Here is an 18,771-nt window from a genome sequence, read left to right on the forward strand (position 1 = left end):
ACACTAAAAAGAAGGCTTCACAAAGCCTTGATATTGTTGTTTTTGCCACAGTGATAAATATTACAGTGAGGATGGCTGGTTGGCTGATATCTTTATTGAGGTTGCCACACGTTCATAAAAACCTACCAATTTATTTTCATGCTTGTTTATTTCTCCAACATGATGAACCTGTTTATGTAATAAAATGTAGATTAGTACATCTAAACAGTATTGATTTAGGACTGTCCAAGCAACATTAAATGTCAGGAGAAAACCTACACAAGTACATGTGGAAACAACCTAAATAGTAAAGTTTGTAACAGATTTTTATTAAAATTCTATATATTTGTTTTAATCTTTCAGCTGTCATGGATGGTGACATCATCCTCTGAACACTGTCATCAGTGAACAGAGAAGCAGACGGAGCACGAATGCTCCTCTCATGATGCAACACTAATAGACTCAGGGACTCATTCATTCCTCGTGTTATTAGACTGTTTAACTCTGAGTTTTGGGGGCAGGATTGGAGTGAAAAGATAATATTCTATGTTAATCTTTGTATCTTTTTCTTTGTTATTTGTATTTGATTTATGTTCTTTATCTTTATCTTTAGATTGTGTCATCTTGCACTTTCTTTTCATTGCACTTTGTTCTTGTTTCATGAATCTATCGTCTGTGTTGCTGTGAGCTGGAAAAACAATTTCCCAAAGGAGACCTCCAGGAGGAAACCATAAAGTTGATCCATCCATCCATCCATCCATCCATCCATCCATCCATCCATCCATCCATCCATCCATCCATCCATCCATCCATCCATCCATCCATCCATCCATCCATCCATCCATCCATCCATCCATCCATCCATCCATCCATCCATCCATCCATCCATCCATCCATCCATCCATCCATCCATCCATCCATCCAACCATCCATCCATCCATCCATCCATCCATCCATCCAACCATCCATCCATCCATCCATCCATCCATCCATCCATCCATCCATTATGATGATAATGAAAAAAAGCTTTAAAGAAAGGAATAAGAAGAGGATACAACGAAGAAGGGAAAGAAGAAGAAGGGACGAGGTAGAGGAGTGGTTGATGGCTGCAGTTCTGCCCACAGAGGTGCAGTGATTCATGATGTCACATGGCAAAGACTGGGTGACTCATCCAGCAACATCATCACACAGCCGCTGCAGAGCACGCACACACACACACACACAGACACACACACACACACACACACAGATACACACACAGACACACAGAGGGACACACACATGCAAACTGCATTGATTTAATAATCTGTGACGTATAGTGTATCATGAATGTGTACATGAAAGATATATTTAAAACAAATAATTAAAATACTTTCATTTTCATTTTTTTTTGCACAAAGGCAGCATTTGTTGATTTAGGAAAGAGTGAAAAATTCTCCATTTAAATGATGAAATGAATACATATCATGTGATGAATTGTGTGTTTGTATTAGTAAATATGTTCTTACTTCTCACACACATATAAAAAAAAGTCTGGATGAGTTTCTTAATCAAAATAGTGACTTTATTTCTTTGTTGACGTGTAGCAAAAGTAGTCATTGACATGTTTACATCCAAGCAAACACGTTTATTACAACATGGGTACAACAAGGTACATCTAGAGAGCCCAAGATTCAGCACGCTACTCAATATTCAAAGGTACATTGACATTTTCTTTGTCGTCTTCTTTGTACATTTTTTTTGTACATTTTTTGAGTGGATGCTGTCTCTTTAAAAGATGCTAATTCAAGACCGAAGCGTACATAAACGTGCAGACACCGGGCCGAACCGTCTCTTGAGAACATCAAACTTCAGTGGAAATGACAAAAAACATACACGTCAGTGTCTCAACGTTCAGGTCGTTCTGCTATACATCGATAGATAGACACAAGTTTATTGATGCTCTACCAAACAGCACGGCAACATCTGGGCCAATACCATCTGGAAATTGAGGAAGGAAATATCAATTATCTCCCACATTATCAGTCATTATGAGCGATTGGGCTCCAAACAAACACCCGTATGATCGGTGGTACACCTGCTTCCTGTTCCCATCGCAACTAGTTACAGCTTTGATTGAGCGGATGATATTTAATGGTACCACGGACGAAAAGCACTTCATGGAGATAAGAAAGTCACAGTGACATGTAAGGCGGCAGATTTCTGCTCCGTTTGTCCCATATTAAGACATAAAATATTGAATTAATCCAGACTGAGAGGAGATCAAACCTGTATTCGACAATGGAATTCCATGGTCATCACACTGGACTTGCACAGTCGAGCCACACATTTCCCCAAATCAACAGACTTAATTCGCCATAATGAAGCAAAAAGATTGGGGTCCCCAAAACTTTTTCGCACCCTGGTCTAATGTCGCTATAACTTTCACGGACGGGCTTTCAGATAAAAATAACAAAAATATATAATGGCACACCTTGACAAAAACAAATGTTCATTCTATTTTTTAAACAAGTCTTAAAGAAAAACACCATTCAGACAGTTAGAATAAATACAACAAAAATGTCTCTTCTGTGTGGCCCTTGTCTCGAAAGTCCTTTTTAAAGTTTTTTTTTTAACGAAGGGGGTGATGGTGCAACGTCTCTTGCACATGATGCGACAAAAAGGCAAAAAATGATGTTGCTCATTGACCACATCTGAAGCGATGCACATCTTTGTACAGTACAACCAAAGCGAGCATCATCACGTGCAGATACAGCAACCGTCACGGTGTAACCCCTGCATCATCATCGGGAGTTAAAGGGAAGTCAAAGAAAGATTCAATACCAGGGCGTGTTTAAAAAAAAAGTACAGACAAAAAAAACATCAGCACTGCAATGCCACAAGACTGCAGAAGAATGCAGGTTGACCAGGATTTGGCTCTATGGCAACAAGGTAATTGAAGTTATGCAAAGGGATGAGTCATCAGACCAGTATGGTGCTGATTCACAAGGCCCTGCTAGAGAAAGATGTTGCTTCATTGAAATAGCTTAAGGGTGACATGTAATAAACAAAAATATCTACATGTGGACATTCTGCTATTTTCCCCAAATGATCCGTTGAGTGAGTTCGTAATGGCACTTAATGACTCCGGACAGGACTGAGCTTGTGCGTCTAAAACATGTCGCGAGTGAAGGCGTCCAGCAGGTACCCGTGCGTCAACAGTCCATATTCTCAAGACCCTATGAAGCTATTCCTGTAACCCTGACTCTTGTTTCCTTCGCCGTGAGAACATTTGATCACAAGCACAGGCACAATCTCTCACTGACCAGGGAGCAGGCTTCATTCCAGATAAGAGGAAAAATAATGTCAATGAAAAGTTCTGATTCTGGTCAAAAACACAACTTGGCCACTTGACAAAATGCAGGGAAGGTAAGTACGAAAAGTGTGGTCATGCCAAAACTGGATGCTGCTGCCTCTTCGTGACTCACTGTTTCACAGAACAATTCCATGTCAGTGGCGATAAAAGACATCCATTTAAGGAACACTGACACGTCTGACTCTGAAGTGTTCGGGCTGACACAGTCCATCTCAACCCCCAAACAACAATCAGAACCGAGACGTCATCATGACCGGCTTACCAATGGAAACGGAAACAAAATATTAACATTCTTCACTCTCTCCTCTTCAGTGCAATGGCCTCGTCATGAGTATCTGCTGGATGTATTTCTCAAGATTTTCCCGGTTGCTGCTGTCTGGCTTTGTTCCAGCGTCATAATAGTCTTTGCTGCGAGCCGCTGCAGGGGCCGAGTAATAAAATGGCTTCTTTTGCGTCGTAATGGCCGGCAGCATCGGAGGCAAGAGGGGTTTGGGGACGGGCTGCATTCTCCGCGGATACAAGGAGAATGGAACGCCGGTGTAGTAGGGGTTGCGTTGAATGCTCGAAGGCGGCTGCCTCAGCCTGGGCTGAACCCAGCTATGGAAGCGGCGTCTCGGAGGGAAAGGGTTGCGGTCGCCCTTCGGGAAATAGTAACTCAGATTAGGTCTTGGTGAAGATGGGTAGTACAGCGGGTAGTAGACCGGGCTGTACTTCCTCTGGTAGAAGTACGGGTAGGGGTATCGTGGATAGCTGTTCCAAGCAGACGACGTCAACCAGGGCTCTTTGTCGATGGACTTCTGTTTGGGCCAGATGTTTGAGGCCCCAGGCGAGAAGCTCCAACGCTCTTCCGATTTCGCCGGGGATTTGTCTTGAAACCAGCTTTTCAGAAGATTGACAGACGGAGGCCGTGGCCGGTAGGAGGTCTGTTTGGTCTGCGGCACTAAGAAGCTGTTGGAGAGAGGCAGATCCGACACGGGCATCTGGGGGCGTTTCCAGTACGAAGGTGTTTCTGAAGGCACGTCTTTCTTCTTCTTCTTCTCCACGTCGCTGATGATGTCCACCACGTCGTCGGCGGGCAGGTGGAGTTTGCTTGAGATCTCGATGAGCTTGTCGATGGTTTGTGGGTCGATGTCCTCTTCTTCCACGTCCTGCTGCTGCTCCTCCGAACGTTTGTCCTCGGCTGCATTCGACAAAGGCGAGTTGAACTTCCTGTTCCCGTTCTGCTTGACCATGTAGCGCAGAAGCATGTCGGATGCGATGTCAGCGAGCTTCTCTTCCTCCATCTTAGCCTTCTGTGCTTCGGCTGCTTGTCTTCTCATCTCCTCTTGCTCGGCTTTGGCCTGAGCTTCCTCCTCTTCTGGACTCAAAGCCTCCTCATTTTCCTCCTCCTCTTCCTCATCTTCGACCTTGGGCTTGTCCTTCTCCTGAAGCGCCTGAAGCGTCTCTGCTGGATCTCCACCTGCGTTGTCGCCTTCTCCAAAGTCATCCATGAAGTTTCCTCCCCGGAACGATGGGAAACTCAACGCCTTCTGAGTTTCCTCTTGCCATTTCATTTTCTTCTCACTCCCTTTGTTCACTGGCAGGATCTCGTTGTAGGAGCTGTAGCCACGACCCTCCCTCTGGTTGTGCCCCGGGTCGCCCTCTCTTTTAGTGGCAGTGTTCAAACGAGGAAACTCCTTCATCATGGTCTCGAGACTCTTCAGCTCTTCCGGGTTCAGCTGCTCTTCCACGTCACCATCTTGTTCTGGGCCTGTTGTCAGCTGAGAATCTTGGCCGTCAGCTCCACTCACGGTTGGTCTCCTTGGCTGGGGTGTCTGGACCTGGACTTTCTGGCTGGTGGTACGACTGGTCACCCTCTCTGTCATCCTTTCCTCCTCCTCCTGAGCTTTCTTCCTCTCCTCTTCCTCCTTCTTTTGTTGTTCCTTTCCCTGTGCCGCCATCAGCAGCTCGATTTCATGCCGTCCGTCTCTGTCACGATCGACTCCCTCCTCCATGGTCCTCACTTGTCGGTCCGCCTCGAGCTTCTCGTGTCTACCTTCCGGACCTTCATCCTTCTCCATCCCCTTGTCCACATGGGAGTGATTCAGAGCTTCCAGCAGAACGGCTGCAAGCGTTCTAGGGTCCACACCTTTGAAGAGCTCGTCGTCGTCCTCATCCTCATCCACCCTTTTCTGCATCAACCTTCTCTCTTCACCTCTTGAAACCACATTCGGCGTCGGAGTCGGTAAATATCCCGCCACGTGGTCAGAGGCGGGAGTCGGCAAGAAGAAACCTGAGGCCTTTGTCAGAAGCACTACCAGGGAAATAGCACTTAAGGTACAGTGGGAACAAGCCATGGCCTCTGTGATCTGTGCAGAAATATCTGAAAAGAGGAGAGAAATAATTTGAGTTTCTACAGAGATACTATCTCGAATAACCAACATTTAACCTTCATTCGCTCATTTACCGCCACTTACCCCTAACAGGCGCCTGTCCCAGCTACTCTGGGCGGGAGGCACAACATATAACCAACTATTTCAGGGAACATGTCCACACAAAGAGATCACTACAAAAAATCTAAAAAAAAACATAAAAACCTTTTTTTTCCCCCGTTAATGTAACACTGAATGACCACTAGAAGGAGCTGGTGCTCAACCAGCCTGACTCTCGGAGATGTAATTAAAAAAAATACTCATTAATTATTCATTTTGATCATTTTATATGGGAATAAATAACAAAAAAAGTGGAAAATAACAACAGGGCCATAGCACCAGCAACTGAGTCATATTGCAGTGGACCAAAGCCATACATTCAATAAACAAAGAAGCATAGAAAATGTCCCCAATAGTTTTTATATAGTTTTTTAACGTTGATGCAGAATTGTGATTTGTTTGTGAAACTAATTGGGTTTGTGGCATTTCTAAGGACATTTCTAGAATTACATCATCGTTATTTTTTATTTACCATCCGTTCTATCTATCCATCAATCTAACCGTCTATTCATTTTTTATAAAAAAAAGGCTTCTATGAATGAATATGTTAACAAAAAAGAGAGATGTTTGTTGGCTCTTCTCTGCAGTGGTGCTGCTTTCATGCAGACATGTTGATACCATGACACGCAGCCACGAACATATTGAACACTCAGAATAAAAATACATTAATTGCATTTCTTTAAAAAAAAGAAGAAATGTTCCTCCGAGGTGAAAGGAAAGCAAAGAGAAATATGGACTTGTGGAGCCACCCAGCAGCCCACACTCCTCGTGCAGACATTTTAGACACGACACATTGTTGCCAGAGATATCTCTGCACTCAAGTGGAAGCATGTGTCCATGATCACGTTTTCAAGTCAGATGCAGCCATAGGTGGTGACGTTAATGATGAGGATGATGAGGATGATGAAGGTGATAAAGATGATGAGGATGATGAAGATGATGAAGATGATGAGGAGGGGAACAGAACCCCACTTGGATGTTTTCACCAAAGAAAAGACTAAAAAAAAAACTAAACTAAATCATTTACCTTCACATATTATGGCACATTTTAAAAATATATATTCAAAGCAACAACAATCAAACGATTGAACTCATCAAAAAATACAAATATATAATAGTAGTAAAGTATTAAATCTAACATTTTAATAAAACACTGTTTGAACAAGTATTCGAAAAGCATCTTTTTTTTTTCTTCTTTATAACTAAAGGCAGTGAAGTCATTTTTTTTCAAATAAAAAAGTTCTTACATCAACGGTGGGGGGGATTCCGTCTTCCTGCCCCGTCGCACCTCAGCCTCCCGCGGGTCGGTGATGCGTTCACGTCCCGGTGTTTGTGTTGTGATGGTGTCGTGGTTTGACTCTGTGTGCTCTTGTGCGGGGATTCCGTCTGTTTCCAGCACCGCGGACAGCTGCCCTTTTTATAACCCCCGCCCGCGCGGAGACACGTGACGCATGCGTCAAAGCGGTCCCCATTGACGTCACCAGACAGTTTCATTCATATTTTTTTCCCCTCTCTCCTCCCCCCTCCTCCCTCCTCCTCCCCCCTCCTCACCCATCACTGAGCTGCTTCTCCGTCATTCATGCATGTTGTTCACGATCACGTGATTTTGTGTGTTTTTGTGACCAGGTGTGCAAAGGCTTTCTGAGGGCATACACTGTACTTGTGTGTGTCTGTGCATCTGGTGGAAGTGTGTGTTTTTAAACCATATGTTTCAAGGTGTGTGTGTGTCCATGCATTTTTCATAATCAAATATATTTTTAGCTCTCTGTGCGTGTACAAGGTTGTGTTCGTTAATGTGTGCGTTTTTTCACACGTTTGTGTGCTTGTGTTTTTGCGAACGTGTGGGTGCGTGTGTTAGTGTGTCTGGGTGTGTGTTTGTGCAAGTGTGTGTTTATGCATCCGTGTTTGTTGTGTGTGCATCTTTGCATTTGTGTACGTGTGTGTTTGTGTGCATGTTTATGTGGCTTATCATTCAAGACGAAATAAAGGTAACATTTACCTGAAACAGGTGAATCCCCTTCAAATACTAGACCTAAAATAAACGTAAATTAAACTGTAACACGCACGTGATGTGTGTATTTGTGCAGCAGGTCTTTGAGTGTAAAAATGAAGCAGACTCCACTCGTGTTCCAACGTATTTATTGACTTATAAAACAACTTCCACACAAGAGTCCCGTGAACTCGCGACACATTTCTCAGACGAGCCTTCAAGTCCATCAGTGACAAAAATAGCAAATCTGTGGAATCGACATGTTGATTGTGAGGAATGGAGACCAACAGTTCTTGGTACATAAAAACTTTGTTAGCAATATACAACTCTTAACAGTCGTTAACTCTTAAAACTCGTAACAGTGAGACGTAGAAATAGTGCTGATCCCAGAGACACATTCGACGAGTGTTTTTCCGATGGCTTCACAAACTCCTAAAAACGTTTTATTGCTCTCGGTTTCGAGCCATCGACCCCCTTTTTCAAGACCTGACAAGAGTTCAGAAGGACTGGAAGAGTATGCTGGAGACAGTTCCTAGTTGAGAAAACAGTAGTACAGCTGAGTATATGTAGTGAGGGTGAGGTACTGTTGAGTTAAAACATTCATGACAACCTTGATACCATTTCAAATGTATATTTATCCTTTTTATCAACATTTTAGGGTATAAACTGTGACCCACGATGACCTCTTTAAATATATCGACACACATTACCACCAACTGGGCAACATTTTAAATGCATTTGAAGCGATTGTGGAGGTTTTTAAGTATGAGTTCGGACCAGAAGGAGCATTTCCTGCTCCTGCCCAGAAAATCCCTTTGAGTACAAGAATGAGACCAAAACATGGTCATACGTTATGGTCATTAAAGTCCGAAACATCTTGCGAAACAAGGAACGTAATGGAAGCAAGTCATGCAAAAACCCTCCATCGTCCAGGAAAACATTAAAGCATTACTCAAGGATTTAGTTAATTTATGGAGATTTTCAATGACTTCTCAACAACCTTTTACGGAATTCCATGACCGGCGTCACAGCCCAGCGACTTTGTTATGGGATTTTCTTTAGTTTTTGTATCAATCAACTCCTTTTTTTGGTACTATTTTTCTGAATGTCAATTCATTTTTCACCTTGTTTTGAGGGGTTGAAGAGACTCACGGTCGTCTCCTAATAGTCAGGTGGATTCCCAATGATACACATCCTTCGATCGAGCTATTAACTTGTGTTTTCTCCACGTTTATCCAGGATCAGTTTGCCGCCATCCCATCATTGAACTTTTCACTGCCTTTAAAAATCAGGGACATCAGGGCGAGGACGACACAATCCAGTAGTAAAAGAAGAAGAAGACCCTTCAGACCTTCTGCCTCGTTAATCCTGATGATGTCATCCAGATCAAGGCGTCCAGTATTTGTGCCCGACGGCAATTAGCGGGACAAAAGGACGCGTCACCGGAGAAGACATTTTGCCAGTTGACCACTTGGCAGCGGCTCAGGTGGATTTGGGTTATTTTTCTCACACGTTCTCGGCGATTACGTGTGCGCCGGGTGTCCGTGCAAACGTTTTTTTCCAGTCGCACGATCACACACAGTACGTCACTCTCCGCCATTAGACGCACAATCGCGACAGCCGAGGCCTTACAACATGTGCCAACGTTTGGCAAAGGTCGGCGATGACACACTGGATTTATTATGGACCGAGGGAACATCAGTGACTGACGTCAACCTTCTCAGGGATACAAACAACACGCTTCGCATCAACAACACGTCCGTCGTCGTGGAACTGGTTTCGTAAGACGATAAAAAACGATAGTCGTGTTCACGGTCCCGTCGCTCTGGACGGCGGACATTAAGACAACGTTAGATAAAGAGTCGTGCGACTCTGACAACTGACATCGAAGGCCTCGGACAGAAGAATAACCAGCCGGACAAGTTTCTTTCGAAACCGTCGACGAGCAAACGCAGTGAAGGGAAACCGAGGATTTCGAGGATGAGCGAGCAAGCGCTTGTGTGAAGGCAACAAAAGTGTGTTTAGCTAGCAGCTTGTGTTCCAGAACCAGCCGGTGAAGACATGCCAGACCATGAAAGAGCGTCTGCAGGTTGGTAGCAAAACAAAGTAGAAAAACATGATTACAAAAGCAGTCGACTAGAATAATAATGTCCACCATGTCTTCCCTTCATCGGATTTAACCTGCGCTTTGCATAATATTTCCAAATTCTCTCGTATTTAAAATCAACTTCTCCCTTTTCACTCTTTTCGTTATTTATACTTCAACTAGATTTCATTTTAAATTAAAAAAAATGATTACCTAAATAATTGACTCATACATTTAAGTATTGGTTGCTTTTTTTTTAACCAAATGATTTTCCCCTTTTTTTAGAGTCGTCGTCTCTTCATGAGAGTTTGAGGAAAAACTCTTGCAAAAACTTGGATTACTAAGAAAAACAGGTCGTCACAGCTTGTCCCTCTTTTTGTTGTGTGTTGGTGAAAACATTTGTCATAAATATTCAAATAAAGGGACAAAAGGGATTAAACACACATATTATTGCATCTCTGATGACTAGAAATATTGATGCAACAGTAGAAAAACACATTTGCAGAGATATATATATATATATATATATATATATATTTCAACGTGGCTCAAATCCTAAACCCACCAGCGAAACTTTAGACATCCAGGGTTTACGAAGCTTAAAGAAAAACTGTAAATATCAAACTTGTAAGTTAATGTTCAAGATAATAAAGTAACAGCTAGTGTTTATAAGTCACATCTGATTTTCAAGGTATTAAATAGTGAATTTTGGTCTGTTTCTCCATGAGAATAACAAAAATAAAATACACATCAAGCACACAACTGTGATTTTGTCGTTTAAAGTTCATCACTATAATCAAGTAGCGAAAGATTTCGTCGTTCGTGTGAAGTACAAACGCATTTCTCACACCAGCAGACATGTTCTTGGACTCACATTTAACGTACCCCTTTGCCGAGACCCCACATTACGCACACGACACACAACAAGATGGACGGACGAGTCAGGATCGAGCAGCGCCGTTGGTCAAACAAGCCCCGCCCCCTTCTGCCCGCCATAAGTCTCTGACGGCAGCGTTGAACTACGCCAGGCCCATCTCCTCCAGAACGCTGCGAGGCGGCTCGTCTTCCTGCGACACACAAGAGGACAATTACAGTACTAACAGACGCAGATACGGTGTATTACGATACATTGTGTGTGATACTGTAGGAACAAGGATATATTTGTAGTATTGTCGAGTACTTGAATCCGGTGTTGCAGTGTTTACAGACCACATGACTCTTGACGAAGTCTTCGCTACTATCTTTTGAAACCAAAATATGTCCAGACATCGGCTTTTAAAGCTGCTGGAGTCCAATGTATCCTCTCATGCTCAGCCATCGCTGGCATCTCGCAGTATTACATTGTTCGTTCTGCTGTGAAGGACGTAACGACTTCCAACATCTAGCATCGGTTTAGTTGCAACAATAAAATGAACAAATGCTGTTAATTTTTGCGTTTTACTTATTTTAAACATTATTGTTTAATTTAATAGACACTTGAAAAAAAAAATATTTAAGAGTATTCATCATAATACTTTCATAAGATTTTAACAGATTTTTAAACTGAGGGCGCCACCTACTGATCGCTCAACATATGACACCGTTTCATGAAGCTTCATCAGCCCATGAACTGAATGATCTATTAGAGAGTAAGTCAATAAATAAAAGCGGTCATTTTGTACCTTTAGACCTTCCCCACAAACAAACGTCTAACAAAGAGCAGATACATTTACATTCTCGTGTTTCTTCTTCAAACAACGGCTTTTTGTGGGTCGTGGGTGAAATCCTTTGTTTACCTCCTGCAGCATGTCCGCTTGCTCGATGGCTTTGAGGACACTCTTCTTCGACGTGTCCTGAATCTCTCCTCCCATCAGGAACTCGTCCAGGATGAAGTAGGCCTTCTCGAAGTTAAAGATGATGTCCAGTTCACACACCTGCAGGGAAACACAAGTGGCTCACTCTCTGGAGGCCTCTTAGGGAACGACGTGAGAAAGATGGAGGAAGAAACTAACGCTGCCAAAGTATTTATCCAGCAGCTCGACAAAGCGGTGGATGATCTCCAGCGTGATCAGCTCGTTGTCCTGCTCCTCGATCGCACAACAGAAATACAAACTTGCGTACCTGCACAACACAAGACACAATTCTTCAGAACAACATCAAATAAAGGACATGATGTATATATTTAGCACCAAGAACAAGTTATTTTTAACACATATAACAGAGATCCATTTAGGTCAAATGAAATAAGAGGAATTGAAAAACACTTTTAGAAAATTGCAAGTGAGCCGAGAGTCTGGGGGTCCAGGGTGTCAAACCCAAAACCGTGATCAGCAAAATGTTGCTTATACCGTGGAAGTAAAAATACTTTCTAGGTTGAAGTTGAGTTTGTAGTTTCATAAAACTGTCATCTTTGACAACGTCATGATGAGTCACAGCTAAAATAATATTCATCAATTTCTCCTAAACTATGCATTCAGCATTTTATTATTTCAAATCTTAAGCCTACAATTTGATTTTTTAAAACAATCTATGGATATGAAAAATGATCTAATAAATAGATTAAAAAAGATGTGGTTTCAACGTGGGATTTAAACAGTAAAAGTAGAACTACGATAATAAAAGACGGTTTGCTCTTGAAAGAGGGAAGTTTATTTCCTCTTTATAAACAGCGTTTTGGGGAATTTACCTTTTAGTTTATCAATAACTTTTGAAATAAAAGTGCGGCTCATGAGAGGAGAAACCCGAACAACGTAAAGCATGACAGCACAGAACGATGAAGTCAAGACGACTCAACCACACGCTGTTGTCTCTGCGTAAGTAGTGATGCTGTAATAGACCCGCCTTATGTTGCTTCCGATTGGTTGATAACACGTGGTGCCTTCCGTGATTGGCTAGATTTACACAAAACGAACTAACGTTTATTTTAATTTTGTTGAGTGTTAAGTGCGAGAATGACTCTCAAACCAAACGTCTTAGCGGTTTCATACGGAAATTAAAATAAGTTGCACCAAATAAATACGCTTTAGCTTAAAAAATAGCAAATTCCGCTAAATGGCAGATATCTGGGATCCCTGAAATAAAAATGGACGCCGCTTTCGTTGTTCTCCCAGATTTCAGACGGGGGAGAACTTTATGAAGCAATAATATAAGGTCAAAATATGTTCATGATGAGTGACTTACTGCATCTTGGAGAGGAAGACTTTGAGTAAGTGAGAAGAGTTGGATTTAGGCATCAGTTGCCCTTCGAGTCATTTCTATTCAATACAATGTTTTGTTCTCCCCATTAGACTTTTTATATCTTTATATGATAGATGTTTTACCGTTTAAACCCACATTCCTCATTCTTATCATGTAGCTCTTCAAGAAAATAGTTGTAAAGGACATAACAAATGTAAATGACATGTATTATTATTAGATAATCACTTGAAGTGATGCTACCAAAAGATGAGAGCAAGTTTCTTTTTTTTATTTATTTCGGTGCATCTTCTCTGCAGTTGCTGTGTAGAACTCCAGCCCATTACATAACCCATGCAGCAACGGAGCTGGCCCCATTTTAGAGAGAAAGATAAATTCTTAATTACATTCTCATGATACAAAGCGACCACACACGACGGCAGCACAATCATTTAAGAGATGTTTAGGGAATCCGCCCGATTCATTTGAATTTAACTACAGGAAGATAAAAAAGAGAAATAAACACCAACTTAAACTAAGACTTCAGCTTCCCTCAGTGAGTGTAGAAAGCAGGGTTTCCCTTTGCTGAGCTCTCCACCCACTCAGCTGCCCACGCACAAGCTTCCCTGCAGTTTACTCTGTGGCTCCTCTAATGAGGTCCAACACCACAGATATCAGTGTGTGCGTGTGCGCGTGCGCGTGTGCGCGTGTGCGTGTGTGCGTGTGCGTGTGTGCGTGTGCGTGTGCGTGTGCTCCATCCTCCACCTACAACACACACTCACGCACACGTACAACTGGTGCGTAGGAGGCGATTCAAAGTTAAGAGCACAAACAATGCTGTTAAAGAGGCACAACAACACGCACACACGCACAACAACACGCACACACACACAAACACACACATACATATCACTTTCATACGCTTGATATACTCGGGGAGTTAGAAACTGATAAGATTAATCATTATTACATTAACTGCTGTTCAGGTGTTTATTCTTTCTACAACTACACATTATTCAGTGCCAAACATCATTCCATTCCTCAAAGAAGTTTTAAAAACACATGTTGATTCAAGTTTGTGTTAAATATAAATTGGACCCTTTCAGAAACTGTTTCCTTTAACTGAAAAAAAACTTTAAACTTAGGAAAATGTTGTCACAACATGATCTGGAGCTTATAATCCATGCGTTTGCGTCTTCTCGCCTGGACTATTGTAACAGTTTATTTTCATGTCTAATCAAGAAGGATCTGTCTCGCCTGCAGTTCATACAGACTACAAACTCTGCAGCGAGAATTCGGACCCGCTCTAGTAGAAGAACTCACATTTCCCCGATCCTTAAAACTCTTCACTGGCTTCCAGTTTCTTTCAAGATCATTTTAAAATTCTGGTTCTTACTTTCAGATCTATTCATGGTCAGACCTTCCATCAGTGATCTGATCCAGACTTACACCCCAGCTCGGGCTCTGAGGTCTGTGGATCAGAATCTACTGATGGTTCCTGAACACGGTTCAGGACCAGAGGAGAGAAATCCTTCCAGACTGTTGCTCCTAAGCTTTGGAACGATCTCTGTGTTTGAAGATCTACTGACTCCTTCAAGAAACATCTGAAGACTTTCTTATTCTTGCTTTCCCTGATTTTCTGGGACACCCGTTTTCTCAGACAACCTTTTTCTCTGTGTTATCTTGATCTTTTTAATATAATTTTTTTTTTATTGTTAAAGCGCTTTGTGACCATAATCTAGAAAAGCGCTCTATAAATATAAATTACTTACTTACCTACAATATATATCCCTTTTCTGTGCTTTTTCAGCATCCAAAGCGCTTTTCATTAAGTTACGCATTCACACACACAATCGCACACTGATGGGAGTAGGCTGTGACGCAGCGCGCCAGCTTATTTATCAGGAGCAATCAGGGCCACAAGCCAACCACTTCAACCATTTTAACAATTTCTGGAAGTTGTCATTTGTTATTTTAGCAACATGTTTAGCCAATTGTGTGACATTTAAAAAAAAACGGTTTGTTTGGCCAATACGACTTTAAAAACAGTTGGACTATTATTGAACCCAAATAGTCACACTTACACTGTGTCCTTGTTGTTCACATGTTAATTGCATTTAGAAGCAGTTAAGAGAACTGTTGTCTGTTCAACTGTTCCCCCTTTTTCGAGTGCTGATGACGCTCGAGGAAGTTAGTCAAACGCCTACAGTCAAAGTAAATATTTACAGACGGGTCATTAGCAGCTTGTTCACAAGGAGGCTCTTCTCTATGTGGGAGAGAACTTCGTTGAATACTTCTTCCAACTTGACAAGGTATCCAATCACATACATGGACGAGCAAGATGACCTTTACATAAGTACTTAACGCCATTATCATCAGTTTTACATTTTCGCATGATGGGGAAACTATTTCATTAGTCATATCACTCAATTATAGTAAAGTAACTGTACTACCAAGTAACTAGTACGGTCAAGGAGGGTGGTACATGCATAAATATATATTACTTTTTCCTTTACCTCAACTCAGGTCATGACAATTAATCTGCTGACAGAGATGCTTGGCATTTATGGATTCAATTATTTAATTTAGGTAAAGAAAAAACCTGTGTGCAAGTGATGAATAAATGTTTTAAAGTAAATAAATATGATCACAAGAAGCAAATATTATCAGCTTTAATCTTTTGTTTGCGAGTTAAAATGATATATTAATAAGGACAATAGAATGGATCATAATGTTCATATTAAAACAACAAATACAGTCAATACATGAAATACAATAGTCACTAAATTAGATTTGTCTTTGACCAAACACATACATTAACAGAAATCAAGCATCATGCATTATTAATTAACAAAATAATTATTAATAAATACCTTTTATAGACAATCTTCAGGTCCCTCCATTCGAGGAAGCTGCACATTTTTGGTTTCCGGGCCAGTACAAGCTGCATGAGCTCCCTCACCATCTTCTTTTTGTCGCGCTCAGCGGTTGCTGTGTACCACTTTTGAAGGCGCAGCTTCCCCTGCCTGCTGAAAAGCAGCATGAAACGCATCTGCGGACACAAACCGATGAATTTAATACTCTTTCTATTCAATTTCAACCTTGAAATCAAAATAGGGGATGCTGAGAGATTTCATATCATTTCGAAAAACTCTTGATGAAAAATCCATACATTTATTCTTACAGTACGATATAAAAGAGACTTGGTACCAAGGATGTGGAACCACATTTCTTCAGGGGCCACATTATATACTGGGACTGCTGTGAGGGGAAACAAGCGAAGAGGAAGAATTCAAGAGGCAAAATATGATGGAAAACATTCTTTAAGTCAATCAAACAATAACAAATTTTAAACAAATTTTCCAATTCAATATTTATAACCCTTTCATAAAAACAAATGAAAAAATAAATAAATTGAGTAAAATAAGTTATCTTTCTAAAAATGTCATGGATATTAGGTTAATCTATTTAAAAGGGGCAAAAAATAAGGGTTGATACAATGGTAAATACAAAATGAAGCTTTAAGAAAATGTTTCTATGTGGTCTATATGGATCACTTCTATCCTGACATCATGAGGACCACAATAAACTGCACTTGTCACTTTTGTGTTTTGTTTACCGTGTTGATGCCAAAAGTCTTTATAAGCATTACACAACATTCAAAATAAACGAAATGTTGTTAAAGACTGTTGGCAATAATCTGACAAAACTTCACACATCACGATACAATATATAGTGATATTGTAGTAACACAAATATATTTGTTGTATTGTCGAGTACTTGACACTAGACAATGTCATAACTGCTTAAATGTGTTTTGAAACCAAAATATTTCCAAACATCAACAGCTTTAAACGTTCCTGGAATCGACTGTATCCTCTCATCCTCAATCATCTCCGGGATCTGGAGAGTTCATTGTCCCTTCCGAAGTTTAATTGCAACACAAAAATGACAAACGCCTTGAATATGTTGTTGATTAAAACAATTAAATAAAATAGATACTTGTTTTATTTTGTACCCATTTTACTGAAATATAAATCATTAAAGGATTATGATAAGAAATGAAATTTCTTGTCTCTGGGTCAAGGGATGTCACAAACAGATTTGTTTTAGGGTTACCTTGAACCAGATGTAACCAGAATACTTTATTTTTGCCATTATTAGTGCTTAGGGTCCACTTATTAGGAATTTGTGATTTTTGCTTTGTTTTTTAATAGTTAAAAGTGCTGCTGAATAGCAATGCAGTATCTTGAAAATAATATATTTTCTGACAGCTTTAAAAAAAAAAAAAACACCCTTGAATTTGAAATGATTCAATAAAGCAACTCGTAAAAATGTTTACATCTGACCACATTACTAACCTGAAACCTTGTTAGTTTTGACACATGACCACACCTCGTTTAAATACAAGTAAACTCTTGAATAAAAGTAGGTTATTACAAACAGTTAAGTAATACAGTGTATGGACTGATGACTCAGGAGTAAACACGGATCACAACGACACACAAAGTGCATTATGTGTTGACACCGTCTAACACCTGGACGCCATTATTTACGATACAGGAAATTTAATTTAAAAAATTAAAATTCACCTCCAATATGTTTTTTTAAAAAAATATATAGATAAGACTTTATTAGTTTATCAAGAATTATAATTTGAAGACAATCTATGCGTAAACGTTAAGGACGGAGTGTCAAGGTGGTGCAGACTAATTCCAGGTAGGACAGGTACTCACTTCCTGGAATCATACACCTTTGCTAGCATTAGCTTAGCACAAGACTGTTCCTTTTAAAAAGAAAAAACACAAAAAGTGACTCACCATTATATTCTGTGCTGAACTATCGCCAGTGAAGCTGCCGGACGAGGGAAGGAGCGAAGGAGACGCGCAGGTGAACAGATGTTAACGAAGGATCTCCATGACTGTCATTCTACTCTACACACTACTGCTGCTCCCCGGCGCATGCGCACTCACACTTACTCTCCGCTTTCGTTGCAGACGGCGGGGCGAGACTGGCGCCCCTTGTGGAAGAAAAGTGTAAATGTCACTAATGTCAACTAAAAATGTAGAACGTGGAAGATAGTGTGAATTAAATGCCAAGTATTAAATTAAATTAAATTAAATTAAATTAAATTAAATTGAATTGAATTGAATTGAATTGAATTGAATTGAATTGAATTGAATTGAATTGAATTGAATTTCTCCCAGATGATTATTTTCTATTTTATTTGCCACTTTAATTTAATTTCTATTTGTTATTGTAGTTTAATTTATCTAATTTTATTTCATTTAAATGTATTTTCTTATTTAATTTTATCTCATTTGAATAACTGATTAATTTATTGTATATGCAACTTCAATTACTTACTTATTCTTCTTTTCCTTTATTTTTTATTCTTTTATCATCAACATAAAAAAACAATCCTGTCCCGTGGACAAAATTTGCAATAATGTTTTTTGATTCTATACTATTTGAGTGACCACCATTGAGTTTTTTGTTAATGCTGCGTGAATGCTACTTTTGTAGATGATTGTTCTTGTTATAATCTTTTTATTTTATTTTCTTAATCTGGCATATTAACATGTTAATGTTCATGATATATTAATATGCATTATTAAAAAAATATCTAGGGTTTAATGCAAACATTGTCAGATTAGCACCCTCATCTTTCACCATTTTCACATTAATCGATAGTATTTTTATTTATTTAAAATATGTTTCTCTTGTATTGTATATC

General features: G+C 40.3%; 2 protein-coding genes across 2 annotated transcripts; both read right to left on the minus strand.

Annotated features, from left to right (window-relative positions):
* Positions 1 to 1,521: 1,521 nt before the first annotated feature.
* On the minus strand, positions 1,522 to 7,204 carry vgf (VGF nerve growth factor inducible). The gene is made up of 2 exons (XM_087788618.1): positions 7,053 to 7,204; positions 1,522 to 5,696 (listed from the first exon to the last, which is right to left on the minus strand). The coding sequence occupies exon 2, from the start codon at positions 5,668 to 5,670 to the stop codon at positions 3,643 to 3,645; it is 2,028 nt and encodes a 675-aa protein (XP_087644744.1). The 5' UTR covers positions 5,671 to 5,696; positions 7,053 to 7,204; the 3' UTR covers positions 1,522 to 3,642.
* Positions 7,205 to 7,927: 723 nt separating this feature from the next.
* On the minus strand, positions 7,928 to 17,996 carry ap1s1 (adaptor related protein complex 1 subunit sigma 1). Its single transcript, XM_087788619.1, has 5 exons — positions 17,855 to 17,996; positions 15,908 to 16,086; positions 11,873 to 11,981; positions 11,657 to 11,794; positions 7,928 to 10,948 (listed from the first exon to the last, which is right to left on the minus strand). Exons 1-5 carry the CDS (start codon positions 17,855 to 17,857, stop codon positions 10,901 to 10,903), a joined length of 477 nt encoding a protein of 158 aa, XP_087644745.1. The 5' UTR covers positions 17,858 to 17,996; the 3' UTR covers positions 7,928 to 10,900.
* Positions 17,997 to 18,771: the final 775 nt, after the last annotated feature.

The sequence above is a fragment of the Callionymus lyra genome, chromosome 4 (assembly GCF_982586985.1).
Source record: "Callionymus lyra chromosome 4, fCalLyr1.hap1.1, whole genome shotgun sequence".
Taxonomy (NCBI): domain Eukaryota; kingdom Metazoa; phylum Chordata; class Actinopteri; order Syngnathiformes; family Callionymidae; genus Callionymus; species Callionymus lyra.

Excerpts from the sequence above, each read along its gene's own strand:
- vgf (XM_087788618.1), bottom strand. The coding sequence starts at position 5,670 with ATGGCTTGTTCCCACTGTACCTTAAGTGCTATTTCCCTGGTAGTGCTT.
- ap1s1 (XM_087788619.1), bottom strand. Across the intron at positions 11,982-15,907 it reads CTGAAGATTGTCTATAAAAG|GTACGCAAGTTTGTATTTCT; the intron begins GTATTTATTAAT and ends TGTGTTGTGCAG. Across the intron at positions 11,795-11,872 it reads TGGATAAATACTTTGGCAGC|GTGTGTGAACTGGACATCAT; the intron begins GTTAGTTTCTTC and ends GTTTCCCTGCAG.